Source organism: Alosa sapidissima, chromosome 16 (genome assembly GCF_018492685.1).
Source record: "Alosa sapidissima isolate fAloSap1 chromosome 16, fAloSap1.pri, whole genome shotgun sequence".
Classification (NCBI taxonomy): domain Eukaryota; kingdom Metazoa; phylum Chordata; class Actinopteri; order Clupeiformes; family Clupeidae; genus Alosa; species Alosa sapidissima.
The window spans coordinates 16,262,695-16,289,709 of record NC_055972.1 but is presented as its reverse complement, the minus strand read 5'-3'; the positions used below and the strand labels follow the sequence as shown (position 1 = coordinate 16,289,709).

The 27,015-nt window shown below is 47.5% G+C and overlaps 1 protein-coding gene across 21 annotated transcripts in view; it reads left to right on the top strand.

The window, feature by feature from the left end:
* camk2g2 (calcium/calmodulin-dependent protein kinase (CaM kinase) II gamma 2) overlaps positions 1–27,015 on the top strand; it is a 79,120-nt gene that overhangs the window by 1,780 nt on the left and 50,325 nt on the right. For all 21 annotated transcript variants that reach the window (XR_006023204.1, XM_042064910.1, XM_042064929.1 and 18 more), the window contains exon 3: positions 25,046–25,105. Coding sequence is in view for 20 of the 21 variants with exons in the window: in XM_042064910.1 (XP_041920844.1) it covers positions 25,046–25,105 (60 nt within the window). In the remaining variant the exon portion in view is untranslated. The remainder of the gene's footprint in view (positions 1–25,045; positions 25,106–27,015) is intronic.

Sequence of the window (27,015 nt, the reverse complement as noted above, 5' to 3'; positions counted from 1 at the left end):
TGAAGTTGCTCCAATTGTTGTTGTTTTTTATTTACTAAAAGAAACACAGCCCCATGCCATTTGTACACAATGTCAAGAAGTTTTCTCAGTGGTCATAACATGCACCCAGTTGCACCTCTCCACCTAATAACAGGCCTACTGCTTTGTGTTGGCCCCTCGAGGGACACTAGCCAGTCTGCACAGTTGTCCAGGTTAACCATAACAAGTCTAGTGTGCCGTAGAGGAAAGCAGTGGCCTTTTAAAGCATTTGGACATCCCATGGGCTGCCGAAGTTGCTGGTAGTTTTGGTGCTCTTATCAGGCCATCCAGAATCAAGCCTACTTTTGACATGTGCAAAACAATAGCTTTGCATAACACAGATAGCTTGCTTGAGTTATGAAAGCAAAAATTGTGGTGTTCTATGGCTGCAATAGATATTCAGAACAAGCTTGTTGTCCAGTCGCTTACTTTTAGTCATTCACTATGTCGAATTGAAACTAGCCTGAATGAATCAGCCAGACTTCTAAAATGACTGTGTTATGTTATGCAATCAGGCAGTATTGTGATACCCAACAGCATCAAATACAATGGATAACATGTTTATTACCAACAAGCAAATTGCACAGTCGTTGGAAAATGAACCCTGCAGCACGGCCTTTAAGTGCCACATATTGTTTGTGTGTAGTTCAAACCAAGGCTTGAAGTGGTTCAATCTGATGTAGTGAGAATTCTCTTTCTCTCTCTCTCTCTCTCTCTCTCTCTCTCTCTCTCTCTCTATCTCTCTCTCTATCTCTCTCTTTCTTTCTCTCTCTCTCTCATTCTCTCTCTCTCTCTCTCTCTCTCTCCCTCTCCCTCCTCTCACTCTTTGTTGCACCTTGCTTGAGTCACACTCGAGTGTGGCTCTCATCTGCTCTAATGAAGCCTCTGTGAGGAAGGACAGGATACGTGAGACTCACTCGCCGTTCCCGCCACCACCGCAGGAAAACAAAAGCACCGGATCTATTTCTGGAAAGTGGACACTGTGTATACCTGTATGCCCTACCGGCAGTATCGAGTTTTGGGGTGGAGTGATGTGGGGTGGAAAGGGGACATCTTTTTAAAACACTTGACATTGATAGAGATGGCTCTTAATTAGATTCCTGCCTCATCCACCACCCCTACCCCCACCCCCGCCCCCCGCCTCCTTCGTTTCTCTTCACTACCATCATTTGCTGTCCTCTTAGTCATCCATGTGTTCATCCATTTGTCCGTGAGGCAGCATCCAAGCCAGACATTCTCAGCCATGCATGAAGGTCAATCAATGAGTGTGTTCCTTGGAACCATGCGGGCATCTCACTTCACTGGAATCTGCCAGCGTTACCATGTACCAAGTTGCCATGGTGCCATTGTTGTGGGTTGTTTGCTAGCTTTCTATTTGACTTGCATTATTAGATTTCTTAACCTTTACCAGTAACAAAGACTTGAAAGTATAAGAAGTGTAAATATCTCTTTGGAACAAGTGTTTGGTAGTTTAAGTCTCCATATATTGTGTCTCAGGGGCTTAGGAGATCAATCTCAGTTCACTGCACTGGTGCCAGTCGTGGGATGCTTCTCATGAGCTCTCTCTCTCTACGTGCAGTCCATCGCTGTACTGTACTGCAGATAAATTAAAGCATTGTTTGTTATTGACTTTATTTAAAAGATCAGTTTAAAAAGGTAATTAGCCCCCCCCCCCACCCCCCCCACCCACACCGCCCCTCAATTTGGCATCTTTGGCAGAGTTCCTGTCAAGTAACCTGGCAACTGTTTTCTTGAAACTGTTCATCACGTTGGCTGGCACGGAATAAAAAACTAAAGTGTCCCATTTATCTGGCGTGGCAGCGGAGAGCGGCCAGAGCCCCGTCTCTCTAAATCTCTCATGACCATAATGTCCAGTGGCCTTAATCAAAGCTGAAAGCCCCTTGGACATGACTGTTTGTTCGACACAAAAATACACCACAATTATCTGTCTCTCATGTCTCATCTGCAGGCCATATTGATGTTTGTAAAAGGGCAGTCCTTTCACAGCCATGGGTTTTTGCTTATATAGGCTATATTAAATTATAAATTGCATGTGGAAGCAGGATTCTTTACCAAGCTGGCCAGTGTTGAATGTGACATGCTGAAACCACTTGCTTGGAGAGGTCATGTGATGACCCATTGAATCTTACTATTGCTCTGTTGCTTTGTAGGATTCTACATTTGATAAATCCTACTCAGTCTTACTAGTTCAGGCCCAGAGGTGGTCATATGTGATCATAATAAACAAGGGCTTGAAGATTACTGGTGAATGTAAAAGAAATGGCCAAAGGTGACCAAATCTCCCTCCTCCAGATTGACACCAATACATAGGCGTTGTGACATCGGTCCAAGGCAGCAAGGGCTTTACGATGGATTAGATTTGTGCCATAAGTCAGAGTGTTCATTCTCTGGTGATCTGGCACTGTAATGAGCGTCTTTGATGAGGAGCCTCTGGGCTGATTAGTGTGCCCTGCCTTCCTATCTCCACCACCACGAGATCACCACTGTCATATCCACTCGTGTGGCTTGCTAAGACCTGCTTTGCCACAAACCCAGCAATTTATTATCTCTCTCTCTCTCTCTCTCTCTCTCTCTCTCTCTCTCTCTCTCTCTCTCTATCTCTATCTCTCTATCTATCTATTTTCTCTACATCATCCATCTGTCTTTCTATCACTTTCTCTCTTTCTTTCTCCCTCTCTTCTCCTTGTGTTTCCATGCATCTTCTGTTTCACCGCACTGTTTGTGGTCCCCTGGTGCAGATCCTGGGCTGCTGTTGCTTTTGCATAAGGTCCTGCATAATTCCGTATAAAAAGCGCGCGTGGTCTTATGTAAATCAGCTGCGCGCGCCGGTGGCCCGAGTCGGCCCAGCCGAGCCGAGCCGAGCTGCCTACCATCGGTTGCGCTGCGGCACACACACACACACACACACACACAGGCGCACGCTCCACTCCTCTCTCTGTTCCTCTCAGCTCCATCTCCAGAGTGGAGGCTGCTCCTCGCTGCAGCGCCTCCCACTCAGTTGCCTCTTTGCTGGACTGCAAGCAGTGACTAGTGCCCCTCTCCTGGGACATTCCTGACTGGCAGTGGTGTGGTTCCCAGACCTATTCAGTTTACCTCTAAATAGCTACATGTACAAAACAATAAGCCTGCTTTTATCATAGGGTATGCTCAGGGTTAAAGACTTGGCATGCATAGGCTTATATGCTTTATGTTATGTATGTGTAAGGTGGGTTGAATATTTGGCATGTATAGCTTTATACACGCCAAAAGGTTACACTAGGTTCATTTAATAATGTGTGTGTGTGTGTGTGTGTGTGTGTGTGTGTGTGTGTGAGAGAGAATGTGTGTCACAGGTAGAGATGGAGAAATGGAATGTAGATGGTGGGCGTGTGGAGGCCCTTGCGTGCAGTTGGAGCAGGGGACAGACTCCATTGCCGAGTCTCTCTCTCTATCTCTCTCTCACTCACTCTGTCTCTCTGTCTATCTCTATCTCTCACTCTCACTTTCACTCTCTCTCTCTCTCTCTGTCTCTCTCTCTCTCTCTCTCTCTGAGGCTTTGGATGATGTCAGGGAGGGAGGAGAGAGGGCGGGGGAGCCACGTTGCTGAATAATTGACGTGGGCAGCCTGTGTATGTTGGCTCCAAATGGAAAAAGGGACAAGGGCCTCGTTCCCTTAAGCCCGCTATTTCTCTCTCTTTCCCCCCCTTTCCTCTTGACTCCTGTGTCAGTCTCCCAATCTCTCTCTCTATCTCTCCTGTCATTCCACCCTCCACCCCTCTCTTCTCTCGTCTCGTCTCTTCTCTTCTCCTCTCATCTCCGTGGTGTAGTGTTGGTGGCTCAGCTATGTTATCTGGGCTCTGGAAGGCTTCCTCGCCATTTGCTGGAGACCCATTGGTGGAGGCTTGATAAATGTGGCAGTGCTGGTGTGGTGAATCTTTAATGGAACAAACTGTGAATATTTAATGAACTTCAGCTCTTTCCCTCTCTCTATTTCTTTCTCAATCTCTGTGCGCGTGCGTATACGTGCATGTGTGCATACATTGATGTGTGTGTGTGTGTGTGTTTGTGTGCGTGCGCATACGTGCATGTGCGCATGCATTGGTGTTTGTACAGTATGTGTGTGTGACTGTGTGTGTGTGCACGGCTGTTTGCTACCTTGAGTGGTTGCACATTAGACAGGCCTCCTCTTCAGCAGCAGCAGCAGCAGCTGGCCTTGGTGCTCCAGTGCCCGAGGAACAGAGGAGCCAGCACTTCCTGAAACCCTGGCAGGCTGGCTGGCTGGCTGGCTGGCTGGCTACTCAACAGCACTGCACCATGAGGAACTTTCTCAGCTCCCTTTCCTCCTGTGTGCGCACATTTCAGCTCAACCCCCCCCCCCCCCCCCCCCCTTCCACCACAGAAAAACACCTCTTGCTTAAAAATAATTCCAGACTGATCAATAGTGGCAGCGATGCTTAAGATGTCCTGAGGTTAGGTCTGGTAAGACGTGAGCATGCGAGGTTGCACGTCATTCACCATGTTTAAATGTAGAAGTCTTGATTATCAAAATCTTCCCCTATTCAAGTTAAAATGGCTACTTTACAAAAACAGTGATGCCACCATTAAGGATATGAGTATGAGTTAAATAAAAAAAAAAACGCCTTAAAGGCTAGAAGTGCTTTGAGTAGTTTTACAGCTTTACTCACTGCTTCCTGTTTCTCACATGAAAGCGAGCCCTATTCTGTCCCCCTGCTGCTGGTGTCATGTTTGGTGATAGTTGCTCAGATAAGACCGAGACAAAGACTTTTCATTCATGAAAAAAAAGAAGAGGAAGAATGGACATGGTCTTGCCAAACAAACATCGGCGCATATGGACCCTGCCTCCGCCGAGTATTATCACAGTATGGCTGTGTTGAATGGCTGCATTCTATAGTAGTGAGCAGAGCTGACACAGAGAGTGTGTGTGTGTGTGTGTTTCTAGCCCTGCGACAGTGAAGGGAGTCTTAATGGAGTTAGCGTTCATTTTTCACTCTTATAATTCAATACTGCCGTTAGTTTGAATGCAAAAAAAAAAATATCTTGCTGTGCCAGAGGTGACAGTTTTGGGAATTATGGATTTCTGTGAGCGGAAAGATTGAGAAGAGTGTGGATGGAGGGGATGGGTCTTTATAAAGTTTTCATTTTGGTCTGGAAATTAATGGAGCGCTTTGTATGACGGTGGCAGTTAGTCACTACGGCCCCCCCCCCAGAGAAGTTTAATATCTGCCTCGCTAATAAAATAAATACGGGAGTGAAGATCTGAATTGCTTGTCTATTGCTGGGCCTAAATGAAGCGAGATTGCCTCGGCTTCTTGGCGCCCTGAGGACGTGTTTGACTTTAATCGCCCCTGTTGTGTGGATGTGCGTGGAGGTTGGCGTTGGTGTGCATTTGCTTTGCTTTGCGCTGTCCTCATTGTGTATGCAGTTGTGTGTGTGTGTGTGTGTGTGTGTGTAAATATTAGGATGTGATGGCAGTGTGTTGTGGGTCGGGCCTTGAGGAGGCTGTTGAGGTGATATTGCTGAAGTGAAGTGCACTCTGGGGGCTACTTTAGATTGTACTGTAGGTGGGTTGGGGAGATGGTGTGTGTGTGTGTGTGGGAGCGGCGATCAGGCTCACAGCACCATTAGAATGAGACACTTTTCTTCTCCTCTCTCCCCATCTCTTTCTCTCTTCCTTTTCTCTCACTCTGTGCGTGTGCGTGCGTGTGTGTGTGCGTGTGTGTGTGCGTGCGCAATCCCACTGATTGGGAAGAGAGAAGGGAAGTGATCTCCACTGTCAATCAAACCACCATCTGCTAACCTGCAGGCCAGCCTCAGGTTGACCACACCTCAACCCCTCCAGTCCCCAGATACCATGGAGCCGCCTGCCGACCTGTCATCCTCACAGATGCCCATTTACAGTACGCTTACCTCGGGTCATTTACCTCGGGACTCTCCTGTCCACAGGCACCGCGCAGCATTGTTAAGCTCAGCCGTGTCAGCAGAAATGTGTGTGACCTTGAGATTCCTAGTGGTGTGTGTGTGTGTGTGTGTGTGTGTGTGTGGAATGGAGAAGCACGCAATGACATCCCAGACACACTGGCACAGAATAGATACAATTGCCTGCATCTACTGTAGAGCTGATGGAGATCCAGGCCTCAGTGTCCATCGCTCAGAGAGACAGAGAGAGAGAGAGAGAGTGTGTTCGTGTGCGTGTGCATGTGTGTTTTATAGAGTGTAGAGTAATGAGCCAACAGCTGTGTAAAAGGAAGCTAGTATTACTGATGCACGCACACTCACTCACACTCTTTGGTGTGGTCTTTATTGGAGTGTCACAAGGGCTGACCCACACTCTCATGTTGCATCCTCGGGGGCTCGTCTAGTGTCCACACAATGGCAGAATTAACACACTTTTACTACTTCTTGGGGGATCTGGAGATGCTACAAAACTGTCCATGTACAGATACACACAGGCCTAGGTCTTTCAGTATTAGAAGGATGTGTATGTGATCCTGATTTTGTGGCTGGACTACTTTGTGATGGCTGATAATAAAATGAGAGAGCTGTGTTTGAACACATGAGTTCTATGGCTTTATCTGGATATGGGTTTCCTAGTGTGGACATTGATGATCTGTTACTTTCTCACGGGATGGTATGCAGCCGCTGTTTACTTGAAGTCTTATCAGCATGGTCTCTCCATCAGTGTGTCCTGTTGTGTACGTGTTGTACTAGGTGATCAGTTAAAGACAGGAGTGACTTATTTATGTTCTGTCTGTCTCTCTCTCTCTCTCTCTTTCTCTCTCTCTCTCGCTCTCTCTCTCTCTCTCTCTCTCTCTCTCTCTCTCATATACTGTAAACACACACAGACACTAAGCCTTTGCCAGAGCCAGAGCTGGTATTCCAGCTACTGCTTTCAATGTTTCCCGTTATCTCGCAGTTCTCCACACGTAACACACACACACACATACACTCCCCAACATGCAAACTGCTTCATTTGCCCCCATGAATGCCTTGTTGTCATGTTTGCCTTTGTTTTATTTGCTCAGCGTTTCCAAGGAGTCTGTGCTGGAGGTGATGTGACTGTGTGGATGGTAGCTGACCCCCAACAGAGGCGCATTGCCGAGCGGCTCTAATGGCCTTTTACTGCTATAAATACTACCCAAATATTCATGACTGTTGCCGTGGTCCTTGACTCCCAGTGTGTGCAGAGTGTTGCTGTGTACTGCAGATGATCAAGGAAAGTGTTGTCTTTTCTGTAAAGCTGAAATGATACTTCAAAGGTAGCTCAGCTGGGTAGCCATCATTACCGTACTATGTTCAGTGAAAATGAAAGGGACTTTCCTGGTTCCTCTGATCAGCAACTAAACGTTAAGCATGCGTATAGCTGCAGCATAACGTCTGAAGGATCCCAAGGAGATTGGTTCCCCTGGCAGCTAATGGCTAATAGTGTGGGCTGGCTACAGCTAGCAACATACGCTAACATTGAAAATGTGCTTGTGGGTGTGATTATGTCTGTCAGGAGTCAAATGCACGTGGTGGGCTTTTAATTCTGCCCACGGTCATTACCCCCTGGACCACGAGACGGCCCATGCTGACCACCAAGTGCGTAACAGATGCTAGGCTTCAGCAGCTGGTAGTAATCAGCGTGACCTTACAGGGCCGACAGAGGTACAGTTACGCAGGATTCATGTTTTATTCAAGCAGATGGGGATATGCCCTGGTCATGTTTTTTTACAGCTGCAGTCTCACACACACATGGGCAAAAATACATGCTTGGGCCCTCTCTCTTACCCACACGCACAGAGAGAGACAGAGGGGGGTGGGGGGGGCGGGGGGGGTCACGCATCATACATATCCCCATCCCCATGGGACTTCCTCATTACGTCCACCACAATTTGGCCCTGGCACAAAAACAAACACAGACACAGAAGATAAATAAATAAACAAACAAATAAACTGCGAGTGAGACTAAACAAATGAGACTGCCCCTTAACGCAGCAGAAGGATGGAGCAGAGGAGAAGGCCTTGGGCAGAAGGCCACTGCGGGTCAGCCATGATGCCCATCACATACTACTGGCAGTGAGGAGAGCAGTTTTTATAATTGCACTGCTTAGACATATCCATTTTTGTGCTTCTCTCTCTCTATCTCTTTTACTAATTGTTTCTCTCCCTTTTCCTTTCTCCTCTCTCACTCCCTCTCTTTCTCTATCTCTTTCACTCACTCTCTTTTTGTCACTCTCACTCTCTCTCTCTCTCTGTATATTTTTAATACCGCTGGATGCAGCCCACACAGTTCAGCTCCTCTCCACTGTTTCCTGACAGTCTCTCCTCTCTGGGCTCCTGCTCCAGAGTGAGTGAAAGAGAGGTTTGCATTGGGAACATTTCCAAAACAGAGGGGGGCCACCTTTCTTTGCTGCACAGGGGATTTAAGAGGGGATGGGGGTGGGAGTGTATGTATGTGTGTGTGTGTTGGGGGGGAGGGGGGGGGGGGTTGTCAAGTGTTTCCCTGGCAACAGTAACTGAATGATGTTAGAAGGAGGGGGATTTGAGTCAGGACTGGCAGCTGGGCTAGTGTGGGCGCGGCTTATCTGTTTGAGGTGGGGTATATTGAAGCGGCATAATGGTCGAAGTTGAAGTTGAAGAAGACTTAATGATAATGAATATGTCATATCTCTCTTTCTTTCTTTCTCTTTTTCGCTGTCTTTCTTTCTTTCTGTCTTTCATTTTCTCTCTCTCTCTCTCTCTCTCTCTCTCTCTCTCTCTCTCTCTCTCTCTCTCTCTCTCTCTCTCTCTCTCTCTCTCTCTCTGTGAGTGTGTGTGTGTGTGTGTGTGTGTGTGTGTGTGTGTGTGTGTGTGTAAGCACAGCTTAACTGTGACTGATGGGATTGATAATTAGAAGGAAGCACAATCTTGGAAGAGGAAGAAGCAACGTTTCTGTATTAGTTTGGAGAGAAATGGAGAATGAATGAGATCTTGATAGATGGCTGAATACACATGGCATGAGTAGAGCTAGAGAGACAGAGAAAGAGAGAGACCAAAGCACGATGGGCCACAAGAACTGGAGAAAACAAATAACTTTGGAGGTGCGGGAGAGATGGCAAGAGATCAAAGCCATCAAACATACTTCTGTACAATAGCACAAAGATGGACAGGGCACAGTGTGTGGCTAAGAGATGGAGGCTGAGATGGTGTGTGTGTGTGTGTGTGTGTGTGTGTGTGGGGGGGGGGGGGGGGTGGTGTTGCGGTAGAAACCGTTCTCTGAAAGGTTGCCACGGCCACACCAAAGTCCTCCCCACCAATGCTGCACTGGGAGAGTCCCTGCATGCTAATTGGTGTGTGTGTGTGTGTTTGCGCATGCACATGCACGTGTGTCACAGCATGTTTCCCTGAACTTAGCAAGGAGACTTTTTTTTCTGGCCCTAAATGCCGATTCCCATCATCAACCCCGGTGATTGCAGAAGAAAAGAGACGTCAGCGGCGGCATCAATCCGTGAGAATTTAAGCGTCCCACCAGATGTGCGTCTTTTAGATCCCCCAAACCAGTGTGGCACATCTGTCAGACAAGCTGCTGCTTTTTCCCCCCCGCATAAGCCATGCTGCGTGAGAGGGAGAGTGGCCACACAGCTCCCGACAGCTGTGTGTGTGTGTGTGTGTGTGTGTGTGTGTGTGTGTGTTTTGAGCCTAGAATGTTGCGGGGGCGACTCTCTGACGTACTGCAGCAAACACAAGGCGGTGCATTAAAGAGAGGAAGCTGTTTGATGGCACTGTGGCCACTCTTGCTGTGTTTGCTCATGTGTTGGTGTGTGTGTGTGTGATAGAGAGGTTGTGACGGTGTGTCAGGGGACACGTGTGTGTGTGTGTGTGTGTGTGTGTGTGTGTGTGAGAGAGAGAGAGAGACTGAGGGGGAGCGAATAGCAAATGTGCCTGTATGTCAGAGATTGCATCAATATATCTGTCTGTGAGCGAATAGCACAGCAAATATGCCAGTGTGTGTGTGAGATTGTGTAAATATGTTCGTGGGTGAGTGGGTATTAGTGTTAGTTTCTGACACACACACACACACACGCACACGCACACACACACATATGAGATGAGTGTACAGGAACCTTCATCACATTGGGAACCTTCATTACATTGTTTGACCTTACAGAGGAGGTCTTCATCCCTGATAGAGGTCTTTCCCAGCAGGGGAGGGGGGGGTGTTCTGGTTCACTGACACTGGGTCCACACATCTGCCCCCCTCCCCCGGCTGTGGTCACCCCCCTGTGCCTGGCCTTTCCATCAAGCAGGAGCAAACAGCCCAATACAAACAGCTACCTGGCTCTTGTGTTTACCACTGTCTGGTGGAAAAATGGACAGCGGTATGGAGGGATGGCAGAGGGGAGGAGAGAAGAGAGGGAGTGGAGGTGGAGGGATGAACAGGAGAGGCAGAGACAGTGAAAGATGGAGTAGAGAGAGAGATAGAGGGAAAGGGATAGAGGGAGGGAGAAGGGGAAAGAAAAAGATGGTGGGTATGGAGAAAGGAGAGATGCGGAAGAAGAGACAGCGGGAGGAGCAGAGGAAGGATTGGGGAGAGAAAGAGATGGGGAGGGAGAGAGGGAGAGAGGGAGGGAGAGAGGGAGGGAAAGAAGGGTAGAGATCGGTAGAGATCCATGAGGTGGAAAAAATGGGGTCAGGTGTGTGTTGCCATGGCAGAGGAAAGATAGGATGTCATAATAGAGGCTTGGAGGACATGATGGGATGCACATAGAGAGAGAGAGAGAGAGAGAGAGAGAGAGAGAGAGAGAGAGAGAGAGAGAGAGAAAGGTGCTGGTCAAGCGCATCATGCTTCTTATCTTGCTAATTATATGTTTACACTTATATGTTACACAATTATGTTTACCATTTCTGCTGTAAGTGCATGTTGTGTGTAATGTCTGTATGCTACTGAGACCCTTGAATTTCCCCTGGAGGATCAATAAAGTATCTATCTATCTTATCCCCATAGCCCTCCACACACGCACACACACACACACACACACACACACACACACACACACACACACACATACTGCAGCGCTGCTCCTCTGCTCTCTTCCTCTGTGTTGACTAAGCTTTAAATAGTAGATTATCTCAGCTCACCTAGCCTGCATGGTGTGGTGTGATGAGGGGGATATGTCACTGGATCTTAATTAAATGACACACACACACACACACACACACACTAATAGGCACTGATGTGTCACAGCATCTTCTCATTTCTACACTGTATCTTTTCCACTCTCCCTCTCTCTCTCTGTCTCCTCACTATGGGTCTCTCTGTCTTTGTTGTGGGAATGGTCCTTGTCAGGATAGCTGTTGAGTAGAAGAGGACCGGACGCAGGTGTGTGTGTGTGTGTGTGTGTAGACTGTAAGACTACAGAGTAGTTGTTATGTCTATTTGGTATATGTGTGTGTGTGTGTGTGTGTGTGTGTGTAGACTGTAAGACTACAGAGTAGTTTTTATGTCTATTTGGTATATGTGTGTGTGTGCCCAGACTTTGGTGGGTAGCTGTGGACGGGTGATGTCCATGTCTGATCACAGTGCTGTAATGGAAGTAGATAGCATCCGGGTGGGGGGATTGGCTCCTCATGTCCGTAGCTATGGTGATCTGTCCAAATGGCTCCATCTCCACAGCTCCCCAAGACCCAGCTGACCCTCTAGTATCCTCAGAGAGTCCACACACATGCGCACACACATTTACATGTGTTCATGTAGCTGACGCTTTGATCCACAGCAACTTAGAAATAAGGACTGACATTCAAGCTACAGTGTAAAAGGAGACCTTAATAAATAATTACTAAATAGTAATTGCTTTTGATAAAGTGCAAAGACGCAAAGCTGGTGCTCTGAATAGCAATTCTGTTGTATTTGAAAGTTCCTCTTATTGACGCATTGAACCATAATTTGGATTAACACCTGCTTTTACCAGACGGCAAAACAGGCGTGTGCTTTCATGGGCAGTTTTCATACATACAGGGGATTACCTAATTAGGCGCATTTTACGCCTCTCCTCCCATCTTTTAACACAAAACTCCCACTTTCCTGCATGCATGACACGGGAAAGCGCAATTTGCCATATTCAGCTCCTGCGACAGGCAGTCTGCGGTTTTACCCCAAGTGCGGCCTGTTTGTACATATCTCGCCATGTTTTTCATGCACGTTGCAAAAGAGCAAAAAGCGTAAAACGCAAAAAGTGTTCATCTGGCCCTCAGTCACTCGCTCTCTAAACTCACATCCTTTCCCCTCTCAATCCCTCCCTTACTCTGTCATGCTCAGGACACTAACACTCTCTGAATGAGTGGGATGTGCTTAGATTAGATTAGGTGAAGACACTATGTCTATGTTGTACTAGTAGTAGTAGTAGTAGTAATAGTAGTACAGGACTTAAGGCACGTCAGTGAAATGTCAATTGACAGCTCTCCTCTCCTCTTGTCGTCCCCCCCTCAGCGCTCTCATCGGCCACCCTGCGTTGTAAGCCGTCTCTTAATCGCGGTCATTAGGGTCAGAGGGGGGGATAATCCCTCGTCCACGCTAGGCCCCATACAGTAAGCAGATGATTTTAGGAGGAATCTCTCCTGCTTCTGGCTGCTTCATCTTGTTAGTGTATGTATGTGTGTGTGTGTGTGTGTGTGTGTGTCCTGGGATCATGAGAACGCTCAAGGCTCAAGGCTCAAGATTTGATGTCACCTCCGGATTACCCAGAAGCCTCTTGTGCTGGCTCAATACAATCAAGGAAGCTCTTTTTGTTAAAGTTTTCAGCCAAGTGTGCATCATTCTTTGCTTTGGGCTTTACGTCAATGGCCACTTCATCTTATGCACACTGTCTTCTGAGGCTCTTGTCATGTTCTGCACTTCTGGTTCTGGTGACTAAACATGAATCTGTCTATATGTAAATTACTCAAATCTAATACGATAGTCAGTGGTTCCCAAACTTTTAACAGGCATGTACCCCCTGAGACATTATGATCTTCCTGAGACATTATGATCTTCCCCCAACACCACCAATTGTTTTTTTAATTGTTTTATTAATATTTATTTTTATCAATTTTGTCGAGAATAGTGAATCTCATCAATAGTCAACATATGATAGGCCTACAAATGTGCTGAATATAATGATTTTAAATAGATCTGCACCTAATCTCACACACAATCATCTTGTTGAATGCAGTGATCTTATCTGCTAGGTGCTTGTCTTTGCCTTGTAACTGGAGATTTAACTCATTGAGCTTTCCAGAAATATCGCTAAGATAGGCCAGTTTCGTCAAGAAATGTTTATTAGTGAACGTGCTTGCAGATTCAAACATGCGCTCTTCCTACAAGAAGAGGCGACTCGGAGCTCAAACACGCGACAGCACTTTACCTCGGGAAAGCCACCTTGCCTCGCTGTGAAACAGTACAGCCTTTTGGTCAGCTCCCATCTCCTCTCAAAGTGCAGAGAATAGACACAGGGCCAGGTCTTGATGAAATTCACCACTCTCACAACCTCGTTCAAAATCTCATTCAGGTCGGGACTAACTAAGCTGCCTTGACACAAGCGCTTCCCTATGAATAACACAGTGCGTCCATTGCACATCGGGTGCTACCTGGGCCCAGGCTACAGATAAAAAATAAAATAAAAAAAACTCCTGTTTTTCACGTCAGTTCGCGCCCCACCTGGCATGTCACCCACAGTTTGAGAAACGCTGTTTTACCCTCTCTGTCTCCACTCTCGAATATTTTGTTAATGCGGAGAAAATACGTTTTTAATGTGCAGTGCAAATGCGAAAGTTAAGTTACCAACGTGGGATAGAGAAAACGTTTGAAAAGGCATATGACTTTACGTACCCCCTGAAATCAGTCCACGTACCCCTGGGGGTACGCATCCCCCAGTTTGACAACAGTGGCAATAGTGGATGTATGGATGATCTCATAAACTGGATAAACTGTCGACGGAAGTCTCCACATGACCCCTCTACTCACTCTGCAAGGTCGAAGCATCATAGAGCTCCATATAGGAACAGGAAGTAGGGTAGGACCAGCCAGGTGTCCAACCTTGATCTGTTGCATGGATATGGGGGGGGTTTGTATTGGTGCAGTGCTAGCCTCTCCGCCTGATGAGCAGTGCGGTCAGGCTCGACACCTGACACTGGGAGTCTGCGGCTTGCATAAAAGCGCCTGCTAAATCCCACACTCACCTTTACATTTACAAATAGCTGGTAGAAATTGTTCCCATTGTTATCGTACACAGGGGTAGAGACAAATATGGGAACGTACGCAACTAGGTAGGACACAAGGTCGGCACACTTGTAGAAAATGCATAAAACCATTAAGGTGGGGGTGGATTGTGTTTACATATTAATATCTAAAGTGTCAGTGTAATCCCCCATCAGCTGTTGTGCCGATAGCCATGAGTTCAGACACAGCCCTGTAGTGTAGCAGTGGTGGCTAAATGCGTGGTCCCCTCTGCTCCACTGTAAGTCGATTTACATAAAAGCATCCGTTAAACGACTCCAATGTAAATAGACGTCTGCGGCACGGCCGCCAACGCCTCGGAGAGCGAGCGAGTGAGCTTCCCCCTTGTTCCATGACAGAGGAGATTACGTAAGAGAGCAACCCCTGCACTCCTCTCTCTCTCTCTCTCTCTCTCTCTCTCTCTCCGCTCTGCTGGAGCTCTCGCTGCCCTGTGCGCGACATGACGTGGGTGAGCCGGTGATTTGCAAACACGGAGGACCCGGAGGTTGGGACTGCCGGGGCCACCGAGGGTAGAATTAAAGCCGAGCAGATGCCACACAGCAGCAGCGCTGCCATTGGAGGGCACAGCAAGGTCTCCGCTGTCTGGTGGGGATGGGGGGTGAGGGTGGCACTGGCGGAGTGGACACATTGTCGGACGCAAGGCACGATCCACGGGCGCCAGAGGGAGAGTTTAAGGGGAAAAGGACATTTGACATGTTTTTGTTTCCCCCTTTCATAGTTTTTTTTGTAATTCCCACACAACCCTCCATTTCTCTCTCTCTTGCAGTCTTTCTTTCTCTCTTTCTCTCTTTCTCTCTCTCTCTCTCTCTCTCTGTCTCACTTTCCTTGTATCCCAATTCCCAAAGACTATATTGTGTTTTGTAGTTTTGTAGTCTGAATTCTTGCTCTCAGCAGAGAGATACAGTAGCAGCAGAAAGATGAATGTTGCTAGAGAGAGAGAGAGAGAAAGAGAGCAATAGAAAGACTATGTGAGAGAGTAAGTAAGTAAGTTAGTGAGTTAGTTAGGTTCCAATTATGTAAGAGAGCGAATGTCTCTCCCTCCTACTCCTTCCCTCCTCTCCCACCCAGGAGACCGCAGCCAATCCACGGTGCGGAGACGAGGCTCTCCCACACTCCCACACTCCTCACACCAGGAGGCTGTTGTGGTTGGCAGTGGTGCTGATGTCACCAATTCCCAGAGAGAGAGAGAGAGGAGGGGGTGGGGAGAAGGAGCAAAAAAGAATAATAAACTCCTCCTCTTCCTCCTCCTCCTCCTCCTCCTCTTCCTCCTCTTCCCTTGTGTGAACCCAGTTGTGCGTTGGACACTTCACTTGCGTCACTGAGCATCACCGTCTCTGGCCGCGACGCCTTTGTCTCATGCGGGCCTCAGTAGGCCTCTGTGGCGAGGTCTGCACATCAGCCCTCCTCAGAGAGACAGGGGGCATGGTGGAGGAGGGAGGGCCTGTCCTGGAAGTGGAAGGGAAGATGGTGGTGGTCTGTCTGGGGTGCAGCGTGGGGTCCACCATTAGCCGTGCGCTGACTATGCGTGTTCTGAGTCACCACTAAGCTAAGCCTGCTGGGAGATTGAGGTATTTTTAGCCTCGGCGTCTGGGCCGCGCTGACCTCTCCCTCTGCCCACGGCAGGGGTAAGTCTACCAAAGCTGTGATAAACGAGAGGTAATCCGCCCTCCCACTCCCCCACCCACCTCATCACACACATACATACAAACACACACACACCACACATCACACACACTCCACTCCCCCACTCATGTGGCTGCCATTGTTACAACAGGGTGTGTGTGTGTGTGTGTGTGAGAGAGAGTGTGTGTGTGTGTGTGTGTGTGTGTGGTGTGGTATAGCAGGACTAACTCCAAGTGAGCGACCCTAGTGCTTAGCACAGCTCCACACCTGTGTTACTGAGCAGAGATTCTGGTGATGCCTCCACCATTATCCACACCTGCAGCTGTAACTACACACCTTTGATATGCACATTCAAATGAAGAGGCTTGGCTGTGTGTGGGTGAGACCATCAGCTCTACAAACACCAGCATATAGAAACTAGCAGACTATGACTGCATAGACAGGAGCCAAAGACTACCCGTTGGGCAGGCTGTGACTCCTGTCCCTCTCCTCTGTGACAGGACTACAATCCCCATCAGAGCAAGCGCAGTGCTGTTCTCTGTTCTGTTTGTCTGTCTTTATGAAGACGTCCATGCCTGCCTCAGCCAAGCCACTCGGCCCACTGAGCTGCATATTAGCCTAGCCGCGGCCGCCACTCGTTTGCATTCAGAACTTATTTGCACAAGGCGGGAAGCAAACATATCTGTCTGACTCCACGCCATTGTGAAGATAACCAAGCCCTTTGTGAAGTGTGTGTGTGTGTGTGTGTGTGTGTGTGTGTGTGTGTGTGTGTGTGTTTGCTCCATGCCTGAGTGTGTTTGAGAGGAGTAGAGATCTGTATTATGGGTAGATTGAGAGAGAGAGTGTGAGCTTGCACGCTTTGAAGAATAAGCAGGGATGGCTAAATAATTAGAATAGACATACATACACACACACACACACACACACACACACACACAGATTGTACAGCGAGATAGCAATGAGAGCTACAGCTTTAGTGGCCCCATCTCAGGACCCAGTGAATTGAAAAATCAAATAGCTCGCCGTCACTCCAAAACCCAAACAAACGATGAACAGCCTCATTGTCACGTTTGCATCTGATCTGTCATACCCCAGAGACCCCCACCATCTTGGTCTCTCAGATACAGACTTTGGAATGCCGACTACCTTTTCCGTCAGAGTTTTTGCCTCGCGGCTTTGATCACAGACTCCACTCAGCCGACAGCAGCTACTACTACAAAGTGCCTGCAAGAAGTAGTGCCGCTCCGAACCACTTTTGTGGAGTCTGCTCTTTCTCACTCAGTGACAACCAGCGTGTTTTATTAAATTGCAAATCAAAGAAAGTTGTCAGCCCTGGCTTCTCTTTCTGCTTTTTAGGAGCGTATCTTTGCTTTTTAGGAGCGAATCTTTGACACCTTTTTGTATGTTTCTTGTCTCTGTATCCGTCTCCTCTGCTTTGCAAGGAGAAGAGTGTGATGACAAAAGTGAGAGGGAGTACTAGCAGCTGCCTCTTCATCACACACACACACACACACACACACACACACATACAGACACACTGGAGTATCACACACTGTATCATGGCAATATGTTATCATGTGATGACAATAGGTTTATTTGCGGTGTGTAGCATAGTATGCATTTTAGTGAAATGTGTTGTGTACCTAAGTAATTGAGGATGTGCATGTGAAGCCTGTTTGCATTTTGCTGTTCTTGCTGTGTCTGCATAATCAAAAGTACATATCTGATGTGCTCATGAGTGATGACACATATTAACACACACTCTGCACATACCTGCCTTATGAGAACGAGGATGTATGTCCTGCTCCCAACACGGTTGAGAGAGTGCGAGGTGTGTGTGTGTGTGTGTGTGTGTGTGTGTGTCTGTCTAACTGGGAATCCAATTTCTGGCTCCCCACCCTGCAGCTGTAGTTTGCCAAGCTGAGCTGCTGACGTCACACACTTGTCTGATGTGAGAAGCCAGCGCTTATCCCAATTGAATTTTTTTTTTGCCCTCCACGAGATGGCCGACAAAGCATAATTTATTTATCCATCTCATCAGCACCAGCAGCCGACCGCTCCACTAGAGCAGACCGTCCACTCCACTCAGTGCTCTGGGTGACCTCTCTCCCATAACTCCTCTAGCCCACTGACTGCCCCAGGTATCAGAGTGGCACGGTCACAGTAGCCAAGTCAGAAGATACCCCATCCCATGTTCCCACGGTAGTGACCGTTTCAGATACGAGAGGGCATGGTGGGATTGTAGCGCAGCACACGTCTGTGAGTACCGGCTGGGTTTCTCTGACATGCTAGCTATACTAGCACATTAGTTGACACACTCTGCGTGTTACAGATACACACGCTGACTTCAACACATACAAACTCACTGGTTGCACACATTTACGGGCAGGGACAGATGCACCAAAAAACACACACACACACACACACACACACTCATATACAGCCTAGATTAACTGTTCTGCTGGGAGGCACTGGAGAGCTGCAGCAGAGGCCTGTCGGCTGTGGATATTGAGTGTCCAGCGCTAATGCGGTTAGGTAATGAAGACATCTGTGCCCTGCTGTAAAATGACTGCTGTACATCTCTCTCCATCTCTTTCTCCTCCCTCTCTCTCTCTCTCTCTCTCTCTCTCTCTCTCTCTCTCTCTCTCTCTCTCTCTCTCTCTGTCTGTTCATCTCTGTGGTTCTCCCTCCATCCCCGATCTGTCCATCTATCTGTGTCTCTTGTGCTCTCTCTCCTTTCCTCTCCCTCTCTCTCTCCCCCCCCCCCCCCCCCCCCCTCTCTGGAAATGTCACCCACAGCACATTGCCAAGGCCTGATCATTTTGATCTCTGTTAATTCTCAGAAGGAAAAAAAGATTTCCAAAAGCAGGCCTGCCGCCCCCAACCCCCCCTCCCATGCTTTAAGCCATCTCCACACCCTGACTGTAACTCAGTTGCCTTCATGCTCTGTGAGGCCCAATGGGAAGCCTTCATGCTCTGTGAGGCCCAATGGGAAGTCTTCATACTCTGTGAGCTCGTCCCCCTCAGAGGCCTCAGCACTCCGACCCCTCCTGTGGTCTCTCTGATCTGCCCCCAACCCCAATATATGTATGCTTTTAAATAATCTATTTAAAAATCTAATCTATATACGTATATAAAACTATATTTACATATATGTACGTTGTTGTTGACACGTTGATATGATTTATTTCCGATTTATTTCCAAAAGTAATATAAATGACTGCCTGAAAATCGTACCCTTCAGTGACAGTGAACAGTGATATTTTTGGCACAAGTTGGCATGCAGCCTTGAGGGCCAAAAGATAAAAGCAGGGGTCTCTTGCGTGGGCCTGTGCTGTGAGGTCCCTCCAGGGGCACACCTGGCTGCCCCCCTTTGCCCAGGTGGAGCTCTTTTCTTCCCCTCCGTCGTCTCTTTGATTCCGCCCGCTGTGCCGTCCTCCTCTCCGCTCCTTCAGAAGGGCCCTTTGTTTTGATGTTGACCTCACTCTCTTGGTTCATGTGGCCGCGGTCTGCTTAAGCGAACGCTGGAGCCTAATCGTGTTTGACGACGGCCGTAATTACATGTACAACTACAAGCGGACGATTAAATATGTGCTCATCCATAATCACGTCCCGCACTCTCCCCCCACGCTCTCTCTCTTTCTCTTTCTCTCTCTCTCTCTAGCCTATCTTTCTATCTGTTTCTCTCTCTCTCTCCCTCTCTCCCTCTCTCTCTCCCTCTTTCCCTCCCTCTGCCTGTCCCTCTGTGAACTGTGCTGTTTACTTTTCTTCTTGCATCTATTAGGCTGCCAGTGAGTTCTCATAATTGTTTGGACAGTTTTGCATGAAGCTGGGTAGGGTAGGATGACCAACAGACACCGTCTGATAAAATATGCTCTCTTCATCGATCTTCCAACACATTATGATGTAAATGATTAATGATGAATGAACACATCCGTTATAATACACTGTGGGTGTATATTATAGGATGCCTTATCCCACCCAACTAAAGGTGGGTGTGTGTGTGTGTGCGCGCATGTTCACTGACCAGGCTTTCAAAACCACTCTATGCATCTCTGGTCAGGTTTGAGATGAATATTTTATATTGCAAGGTCCCATTTTGTGATGTCATCACTGGCAATTAGGTTTCCATTACTGGCAAAAGGCAGACTTGAAATGAAAGAAAAGACTTCACAGAGGATGAGATGAATGCCATCTAAAATATGTACACACACACACACACACACACACACACACACATAAATCTGTCATACATATGCAAACACATACACACCCTGTGTGTGTCAGGAGAGCATACAACAGCTGTAGTGGTTAGTAGCTGGGGAGCCAAACAAATACAGGAATACAGAAAGATGTCAAGGCTTTCTCTATGGAACTAAAAGCCTTGCTTAGCTTAGCCTAGTTTAGCTCAGCAGATGAGGTTGTGTATGTGTGTATAGAAGGGTGTGTGTGTGTGTGTGTGTGTGTGAGGGTGTTGGGGGTCGGGCTCCATGCGGCCCTCTAATCCCTTAAGCGCGCCCTCTGTCAGGCCTGGGCCTAATCCCACAACCCACCCTGCCTGGCTGGCCACACGTCCAGCCTGGAGAACAGAGGGCTGCTGGGATTGCCGGGCCTCCACAGGGACCGACACAAGCCAGACAGCGTGCGGCGCAGAACAGACACAGCCAACTGGGAAAGCCTCCCATAAAGAAGAGCGAGAGAGAGAGAGATGAGAGGGAGAGAGAGGGATGAGAGAGATGGATGGTTGGCCAGACCAATACAGTAGATGCATTGATGGGTTAGGTGATTGATGGGATGAATTGAGGAGCACTCTTGTGTTCTTTTCTGTTGTGTACCTCCTCTTTTCTCTGGTCTGAAAGCCACGAGCACACTGGCTCACAGTGCTACTGTAGTTTGGCTGTCCATCATTCTGGCGCAGTGACACGCTCCATGCAGAGGGTTACATTTTGTCGCACAGCATGAGTAGGTGTTTGTGTGTGGGTGTGTTTATGCGTGTCTTCGAGAGAGAGAGGGACGGAAAGAGAGGGAGTCTGTGTATGAGAGAGAGAGTTTATATGTTTGTGTGTGTGTATGAGAGAGAGAGAGAGAGAGAGAGAGAGAGAGAGAGAGTGCGTGAGCGAGTGTGTGAGCGAGAGAGAGAGAGTGAGTGTGTGAGCGAGAGTGTGTGTGTGTGAGAGAGAGAGAGTGTGTGTGAGAGAGAGAGTGTGTGTGAGAGAGAGTGTGTGAGAGAGAGAGAGAGAGAGAGTGTGTTTGTTTGTTTTGTGCTGTTTGAATGTGAGCAGCCACAGCAGGAGTCACTGCATTGACAACATGATTAGAATTGTAACTGGCAGAGTCCTGCTGCTGTGGATGACAGAATAACTAGCACCCTGACTCCCGGATGTGAATGTGTGCTTAGTGCTGTTTTTCAGACCTGTGTGTGTGTGTGTGTGTGTGTGTGTGTGAGTGAACATGTGTATCTGTATGCCTTAATATAAAAACCCAATACAATTGCTGATGTGCATCTGTTTACTACGGGCAGTCCTTCATTGACCTGCATGTTCTGGTTGGGTGAGCCTTTAGAGTTGGGCTGTAAGGCCGTGTTGTTTACCCCATGCCCTATTGTAGGCTGCAGTAGCCTAAGCTTCAGGTGTGCCGTGGGTCTTGCCATATACCTGGGTCTCATTGACATCATTCATGTCTCCGATCTAAGCCTCCACTGTCTGGAATTAAACTCTTTAAACCGTTCATGTAAGCTCTGGTCACATTTCCCATGCAGTGGCTTTGGGCGGATGCTGGCTGGCGGGTAGTCATGGAAACGACATGCCAGCTGAAAACATCACTAATCTACACTCCTCCTCGTCCTTCGCTGCTCTGGAATCTGCCGGACTCCCCAAATCCCAAGGGCTGGACAGGGGACAGGAACGTGAGGGTGGGATTAGCTGGCCCCTACTTGCGCTCTGTGTGAGTGAATGTGTGTGTGTGTGTGTGTGTGTGTCTCGCTGTGCTCTTGGGGCCGTGCCTAATGGGCACATCTGCCCCCCAGGGCCGCTCAGCATCTGGTGCCAACGTCCTCCTGAACTTGAACACTGACCTCGACTCTGACCGGCCAGGCTCATCTATGGTTGTGCTGTGGGTGCACCGTGTCTGTGGATCAGCAGTACTCCTCCTTGTATTCAAGAACGTGTGTGTGTGTGTGTGTGTGTGTGTGTGTGTGTGTGCTGTATTTATGTACACACGCACACAAACACACACATGGTTGATTTCCCATAAATCACTGGTATGATCTCTGTGTACCTGAGATGTGTATGTGATGATTGAACTGCAGTAAAGCTGAAAGCCCAGTCTCTTCTAAACTTGCATCTCATAGTGAGTATAATCATAATAACTTATTTCTAAAAAGTGAGGTTTACCTTCTTACCTTTTTATCATGCATTCTGCCAACACCCTGCCCTGCCTCTGACTGGGTCTGATCCCAACATTCTTACCCACACCATCTCACCCCTGACCAACCAATCAGCAAAGGCAATGAGCACTAGTCAATCATAGGTAAAGGACGCTGCAAATAAAACTTGTTGAAAATAGAAACATGTAAAGGGAATGTCACTGATCTACCATACAGTACATGCACCTACGTCAGACTGATATGTCCACATCTGGTAGACATTTACGTTTCAGGCTTGTCTACACAAACACACTCATGATGTCAGAAAACACACACACAGACGCACACACATAAACATACAGCAGCTATTAGGAGTGAGTGAATAGTGCACATGGCACCCACGAGACTAATTTACAGGGGTATGATATGCAACTGCTGGGACAGCAGGTTTTGTGTGTGTTTATATAAGTGCTTGGGATGCTGTGTGTGTGTGTGTGTGTGTGTGTGTGTCTGGTTTCTTCCTGTGGTATGATGGAGGCCAGCAGACTATGCTTGCTCAACACCTGCAGACTTGTTGCTCAAAACAGCCATGGCATTTCAGCTCTGACATTTACAGATGGTCTACGCTGCTGGTTTGACCCACAGGCTGATGTCACCTGATGTCCCACTAGGGCTGTCACTTTTGTGAAAAAATCCTGTTCGATTTTTGAGACATAAGTGTTCATTGAATCGATTGTAAAATCGATTTTTTATGTCTAAAGACGTTTCCATTTTCAACGCCAAATATAGGCCAATCCACAAACAACTAACAGGCATTAGGACGAACGTAAAGAGGGCGCTTGTAGACGCAAGCCAGCAATATTTCTGATGATTTATTGCCGTGAAGTTTCGTGCACAATGACAAACAGAAGTGCAACATTCTCGAAAACCAGTAAGCCGAGTGGACTGCCATTACATCAGTGACATGACTGCAGGCTTCAACGTAGCTGTGTCTGTGTTTATGATTAGAAATGTCAAACAAATTTCGCCTATGTAGAAATCGATTGCACAGTTTGCATAGCCTACCGCTTTGTTCTTCTCCATAGTTTGATATACCAAAAATCCGAAGTACTTCCACACCGAACTCCTCAAGTTATTAGGGCCTATCACTCGTCTCTCTACATGTCGCACAGGTTGATCGCGTTGTCCTCCATTTTTTGGCAAAACACGAGCAGCACAGCAGCTGATTGAAACAGCTGTTCCCGGTGCGTAAAATTGGTGGGAATTTTCTTTTTAGCTTTCGCAATGTTTACTGCACTTCGGAATTCTTTTATATTCTTATATTCTTGTTTGTGAATTTTGTTACATCTATCTTTTTTATTTGTTTATTTTGTTTAAAATTAATAGTGTAAATATTTGGTTAAAATCGATTCCCTATTTTAGTTTTCGAAACTTGTGTTGTTTGGTCCAATCGATTGTGCAATCGATTTTTGAACGTAAAGTGACAGCCCTACGTCCCACACTGCCCCTCAGCAATTAGTCCTCCTACGCCACAACGGTGATCCTTAAGGCATGCACTTCGTCCTTAAATGGCAGCTGTTCCATTGCAGGACACAATTGACCTTTGTCTTGTGTGTTTCTTGGAAGCTGCTTTTGTTAGAGAGTATTATGTTTTAAATTCCACTGTAAGTGAGTGACATTTGCCATCATCATCATGGAACAATGGACAATGATGGATCAGCTTTGTGTGTGTGTCGTGTGTGTGTGTCTGTGTGTGAGAGTGATGACTGCATGAGACTGGCTAGGCCGGTGTATAAACACACACGATGCGTTCCAGGAACAGAGTTATGTCATTGTGATTGGAACTGCCTTGCCATTTGCAGACCAGTCCTCCAAGAGGCCATGCCATGCTTTTGTCAAAGCTACCCATTCTGACTTGGTGTTAACCTGGGGTGATCACACACACACACACATGCATGTACATAATGGAACAGTCTTTTGTATTTGCATAGAGGCAGTATTTCAGGTTTGAATGACGTTGAGTAGGACATCTACCTGCTGAAACTTGTATGAAATTTGCCTGAAATCACAACATTTCGGTGTCCATTTGCATAGTGCTTTGCTGCCGCAGGCATTGTGGTTTCTTGGTCGTGTTTAAGGGGTCAAACGGTGTCGACATGAGCCATGGCTTAAGACGAGAGAGAGAAGGACTGGTGATTATTTCTGTTTAGTGCTTTCAACACATTCATTTTCCCTCTACTCTCCTCTCCTTTCCAAGTGCTGGAACAAGTGATGAAACTGAATTAGAACACCTACCTCTTTGTTTACTTCACATAAATGTCAGGACCGCACTGTTGCAGTTTTGTAGGCCTATAACCAAAGATTTTACAATAATACGGATGTAGTGTACACCATATAAATGGTGTACAGTATTGATGTAACCCTTTATGGTATGTTTGCTTGCTTGCTTGCTTGCTTTCTTCTGATAGTCCACACAGTTCAAAATATTGGGCTTGGAAAGAATAACTGATTGATCGCTGCTATCAAATTCATATTAAAGTATTTTTTCCTAGTTACAGGGTCGGTTCACAACTTAATTTGAGACAGTCACACCAGGTGCTTGATGAAAATGTTCAATCCAGCAACATTATGGTACATTCTGTTTATTGAAGGAGATGACTCCATGGTGACCGCTGTGTTAAAGTTATTGTTAATTGTTGAAAGAGATTATTTGTAGATGTTAATCTGATGTGCTGCTGTGCTTGAGGTGCCTGACTTGTGTGTTTATGTGTTTTGTCTTATCCTCACAGACCATCAGAAGTTGGACCGGGAGGCTCGCATCTGCCGTCTTCTCAAACACCCCAACATTGGTGAGTGAGATTTTCTCCCCACACACACATACGGCACATGCCAGCACACACACACACACACACACACACACACACACACACACACACTCGTTGCAAACACACATTTTTATACAATATACTCACTCGTATTTCTTGTAGGATACAATATCTCAAATTGTTATTGTGAGGTGTGTGTGTGTGTGTGTGTTTGATTGTGTTTGGTTGTGTGGTGGTGGCGGTAACGGTAGCAGGGGGGTGTACTTGGAGACAGATGAGCGGCTAACTGATGCACACAGGTGTGTACCATTTGCATGCGCTGACTCAGACTGGATCCTGACCACGTGTATTAAGTGGCCAACCACCACACACATGCAAACACAGGGAAATAACATCCACCTAACCTTACACGGCCAGAGCAGCGTGTGTGTGTGTGTGTGTGTGTGTGCGCGTGCGTGCGTGGATGTGGGTGTGTCTGGTGATAATGGGGTAGATGGGGGTACACTGGGGCGTTCACTGCCAAAGCCTCAACTTTTGGTGAGGCTTCCGTGGGTGTGTGTGGAGGGGTGAGGAGAGGGGGAGAGAGAGAGAGAGAAGGGGAACGAGGGAGACACACAGAAGGAGAGGGAGATGTGCTGCTGCAGTTTCCTCCGTGTCTGTGGCAGACACACGCTCCACCACCACTAGGGGAGTCCCCTCAAGATGCCTGCCTGCTCAGATCAGATCAGAATGCCAAGGTCATCAGCAAGCGCATAAGTCATCCCACATTATCACTGTATCGTATACCACACACACACACACACACACACACACACACACACACACACACATTCATGTTTTTATCACTCACCTCTGCTTGCCTCTCCCTAGTGGCGTAACATCCGCCCTTCCCGTCTGTCTCTTTCACCTTTATCTCTTCTCTCTCTCTCTCTCTCTCTCTCTCTCTCTCTCTCTCTCTCTCTCTCGTGTATTGATCTCTCTCTTGATTTCCCTCCCCTCATCCACACTGTCCCAGATTGTTCTCAGCCCCCCCAAGGCATTGTCCTCCTCCACCCCTCTTTCACGTCTCTTCTCTCTCTCTCTCTCTCTCTCTCTCTCTCTCTCTCTCTCTCTCTCTCTCTCTCTCTCTCTCCCTCATTCTTGCCCCCTTTCCTCCCCTCTGTGTCTCCCTCAAAGAGACAGCTTGTCATGTTTTCTGCTTGGGCTGCAGATAAACTCTTGAGAGCGAGAGAGGCAGTGAGACAGAAGAAGATGGAGAACAAGGAATATATAGCCTCTGGGAACTCTGCCTACGCTAATGCACACTGTACTCCATTTCTCCTTTTCCCTCTTCCTTTTGCTTTGCTTTGCTTGACATGAATACACAGCTTGCATGCACACACACACACACACACACACACACACAGACACACAGAGCAGTGTGTTTCACACACAGCCTTTGAGCAATGTCGTACATGTATAGGCGTTTATCTCATCGCACATTCCTACCAGCATACCTCCACACACCCTTGCACAACCTGATTGTGTGTGTGTGTGTGTCCTGGGCTAAGTACAGGAGCTCATGAGTGACATTCAGAGTATTCCCCACTAAAGCCAGGGGCCTCTGGGCCCTTTGTTAAGACAAAGGGTGCTCAGGCAGCGGTTTGGGTGGGGTGGCAGCCTTGGAAGGTGTGGCAGACAGGGGGAGGCAGCTGGGGCAGCAGAGCCCTGACCCCCCTAGAGGCCTGCCAAGAGCAGGGGGCTTAAGATGACCATAGGAGACATATACACACACACACACACACACACACACACACACACACACACACACACACACACACACACACACACACACACACACACACACACACACACACACACACATATTGTCATGTCTCCACAAGCATTACGTCTCTGTCTCTTGCTTATAGACATGCATGCACGTACACACGCAC